Source organism: Hyposmocoma kahamanoa, unplaced genomic scaffold (assembly GCF_003589595.1).
Source record: "Hyposmocoma kahamanoa isolate Upper Pololo Valley unplaced genomic scaffold, ASM358959v1 244, whole genome shotgun sequence".
In the NCBI taxonomy this organism is placed as follows: domain Eukaryota; kingdom Metazoa; phylum Arthropoda; class Insecta; order Lepidoptera; family Cosmopterigidae; genus Hyposmocoma; species Hyposmocoma kahamanoa.
The window spans coordinates 1,667,514-1,671,352 of record NW_020653761.1 but is presented as its reverse complement, the minus strand read 5'-3'; the positions used below and the strand labels follow the sequence as shown (position 1 = coordinate 1,671,352).

Below are 3,839 nucleotides of genomic sequence, written 5' to 3'. Positions count from 1 at the left end.
AAAACGATTATCATTAGTTACGGCTTTCTTATGCCTACCGATATTGACATTGAGAGGAGAATGAGAAGTGATAGAGTGGTAAGTAACATGTAACTAGTGAATAATCGTTTGTTACAAACATTTCTAAAGTTTAACATTATTAGAATGAGACCAATTAGCCTCTAATAACTTTAAAATGTTTTTTTTTTTACTACAAATATTTTCAAATAAAATACAAAGTTCTTAGGTTTTCGCGATTGTTACACATTTAAAATGATTTTTTTTTTCGGATCTAAATCGTACACAGGCACTCAAATTAATTTGAAATAGTCACGTTGATTAAACTCTACTCCTAAGGCAGATTCTCCTGAAAAGAATGAGTAACTTTTGGAGTTTCCAAAGGTTACTATTTGTAAATAAACATTTGCATACATTTATCCTTTACACTATTTATTTCAAATATGATAGATTAAGACCATTTGCAAACACAAAACGGGTTACTAACACGGATTTTTGTCATCCAAAAATACGCAGAAGCTAGTCGTGACCTGTAAAGGGTACCAAATGTTGGTTTGTTTGGAAAAAAAGCGATTTCGATCCCAAAAATTAATTTCATTTCCAAAATATAAAGTGTAAAGGTTGTCTTTTTTTGTTAGTGCATGGATATAAACCATAAAATAACAATACACGATTTCAAGTAGCAATAAAAAAATAGCTACATTAGTTTGCGTTTTTTTTTCACCCAGTATTTATAGAATACTTGCAACGGCATTTGTGGACATAATAAAAATGTTATTATTTCCCTAATTAATACAAAAAGGAAACAATAAAATGCAATATAATTAAAATAAATTAAATACTAGTTTTCCTTGTCGCTCGTTGAATCCGTGTGTTTTCTTAGCGTCCAATAATCTGTAAAGGCAGAAAAAATGCATATTAGGTACAAATTAAAAAAAAAATCCTTGATGATATTTCCACTGTTGGGCATAGATCTCCGTCTGTAGTTCCTACGCGAGCCCAATCCGGATTGGGAACTATACGCGTAGTAGTAGTAGTAGACGCGGAGAATTTAATTACACAATATTGAAACATTTGCCTTTTTAGAAATAAAATATAATCTCTTATTGCAAAATAAGCTCGTAGTCTCCTGACGTGTTTATTACAGAACACGAGAGAAAAAACTCATAAATTCATTCCTTCATAATTCATCATTCATTAGCAATGGAATGAAACTGACTTTTCCGTAGATGAACGTAGTGAAAAGTGAAAATTTTGCAGAACTTTGTGATTTTTTTATCGAGAGTAGTTAAGTCAATCGTGTTTCGTACTACCTTATAATTTTTTTTATTATCAATTAAAAAACGAGTCGAATTAGTAATTTTTTAATGTTGCGATAAATACAACGGAGATCCAAGAAGCCACGAATTTCTTGACATGCCCTGAGTTAAAGGAGAAATAGCCTTCTACTATATACAGAACCCGGCTACAACATCACTCAAATCAACTAACCAAGTAGCTCACCATGCCTGAAAGTATGCGACGACTAAAAAAAAGGCGTGACATCTGTGAACACAATAGTAAGCAAAATACCTTACTAAACAATCTCTAGGGTTGGGCTCCATTGGGAGTAGCACCCTTTCCAATGTGATACTACAACCCATCTGTTTATAGCCAACAAAGCTTTTATCATTCTTTAGTAATGCTGTCATTCGAATGACAAATTGGTAACCCACTAATTTTCGTATTCGAATGATCTGAATTATCATTAATTACTAATTAATATTACAAATCCAGATTCCATTTCTGTCTATGGGATATGGTAAATACAGTAAAAATGACGGGGATATTTTTATATGGCCATGGTGAATGATCTGGAGTAGTTCCGACATATATCATTCGACACGTGCACCCAAACGAATTCGGTATCGGTAGAGTCGGATGATTGTGCTTGGATTCGACTTAGGCGAATGATTTGCCCATTCGAATGATTAGTATTAGTACATTGAAAGTAGCGCATGGTTAAATTTTTGGATCTCACTTCACCTAGAAAACTAACAATTGACATAGACGTGACGTAGGTCGTCTTGACATAAATTTCGAATCATATAAGTGCCGGCTTCTTAAAAAAGTAACTCTGCCTGTATCCCTTGATTGAAATTTGCATTCGGCAAAAAAATTTGTTGACGACGTCCTAAATTTTCTGAATGTAAAGCAGTGGGTGTTCCCACGATCGGTTCCCATAATCGTAACGATCAGATTCTGATTATGCTCAAAGGACGCCATGCAATTCACAGTAATTTAGGAATCACCGGTTTAGAATGTTGAAATCGGCGAAAAGGGTGACTTACGACATGCCGGAAATTATTCTTAACATGTTATATTTCTATCTCTTCTCAATTTTTTTTTTTTCAGTATTTTTAACTGCCTCTGTGGCCGAGCGGTTACCATGCTGGTCTGCCACGCAGAGGTCCCGGGTTCGATTCTCGGGCCGGAAGAAATATTTGCATTGCCTACAATTATTTCTTCGAGAGTTTGGGTGTAATTTGTGGTTGTCTATGTATGTGTCCATGGCACCCGCGACACAGCGTTTCGCTAGTGCGGGGGATACGACTATGTGCGTTATTATTTCTTCTTTAGGAAGTTTTTACATTGTCAATTACGTCCAACAGTTAGAACTGCAGGCGTTAGATAAAGAGGTTTATTGTCGGATTCCCGGTAGGACGTATTTGAGAAATTATGTTTCATCAATATTGTGTGTTCTGGGTAGTGCTCCGGAGCTTCATTCTGTTGCTCTGGTTCTTCCCTAGTTCGTGACTAGGTAAATGTTGTGGTTATTTGACCAATATTATTATTAAATACAACATTGATTACAATAAAAATATTTTCCATAAGATTTTGGGACTAACGCAGAGGCAAGACGGTAGCTGGAGGGTCCAAAACACCCAGGAGCTGAAGAACATCTTGTCGAGCTCAATATCACTGGAGAAACCCAAGTCCGCAAGACTCCGCTGGCTCGTACGCCTCGGAAAGACCGACCAGATGAGGTCGATGTCCACTTGGTTGGCCCAAATACCGATGGAGGGACGAAGTGGAGAAAGACCTTCGCGATTCCTGCATGCAGAAACTGTGAGGAGATTGCACAAGACAGGGCGCTCTGGAGCTACCTCGCATTGGAGGCCAAGACCATACATTCAGTATAGGTATAGCTAAGACCCATTTCGGGCGAATTGAGCCAGCAGAGTAAGTAATAAAATATCCGTATTTCATCAAAGTGAACCTAAAACTGCTAACAGATTAAGTGAAGTCGTAATCAGGTTCATGCAGTTAAGACCACAACTGCATGAAGTTGATCTCGACTGCAGTTAAATATTACATGCAGTTAATGTGTGAAGTCGTTATCACCTTCATGCAGTCGAGGTTTCGGATAGTGACTTCACGCATTAACAGCATGCAGTTGAAACCGACTTCATGCAGCCAAGATCGACTGAAAACATACAGTCAATCTGTTAGCAGCCTAACGCTGAACGAAAAATGCTTAAACACGCAAAAATCTACAATAGAATATTAAAATACTATGCATTATGTCAAAGAACAAACAAATGAATGCTTAAAAATGATAAAATTGCAATAATGTGATATATAATACGGTCGCAATTGTGATATGTGATACAGTTGCAAGAGTAAGCCGCTGCGCCGTGTCGATGTAGATTGGTAACAAGATAGGGGAATGTTATGCTTTGTCAGTGGTTTCAAACCATATTCAAGTAGGAGCATAAACATGTTGCATTAAACGACGAATGCTTAAAAAAATATGATGGGAGCCTGAGAGCTGAAAGGGTAGTTCAATCAGTCTTTTACCA

At 36.8% G+C, this 3,839-nt stretch overlaps 1 protein-coding gene across 1 annotated transcript in view; it reads right to left on the bottom strand.

The window, feature by feature from the left end:
- Window positions 1-613: 613 nt before the first annotated feature.
- Window positions 614-3,839, bottom strand: part of LOC113228839 — a 26,268-nt gene continuing 23,042 nt past the window's right edge. The window contains exon 2 of the mRNA XM_026462250.1: window positions 614-891. Within this exon, the coding sequence (XP_026318035.1) occupies window positions 839-891 (53 nt within the window). The 3' untranslated portion in view covers window positions 614-838. The remainder of the gene's footprint in view (window positions 892-3,839) is intronic.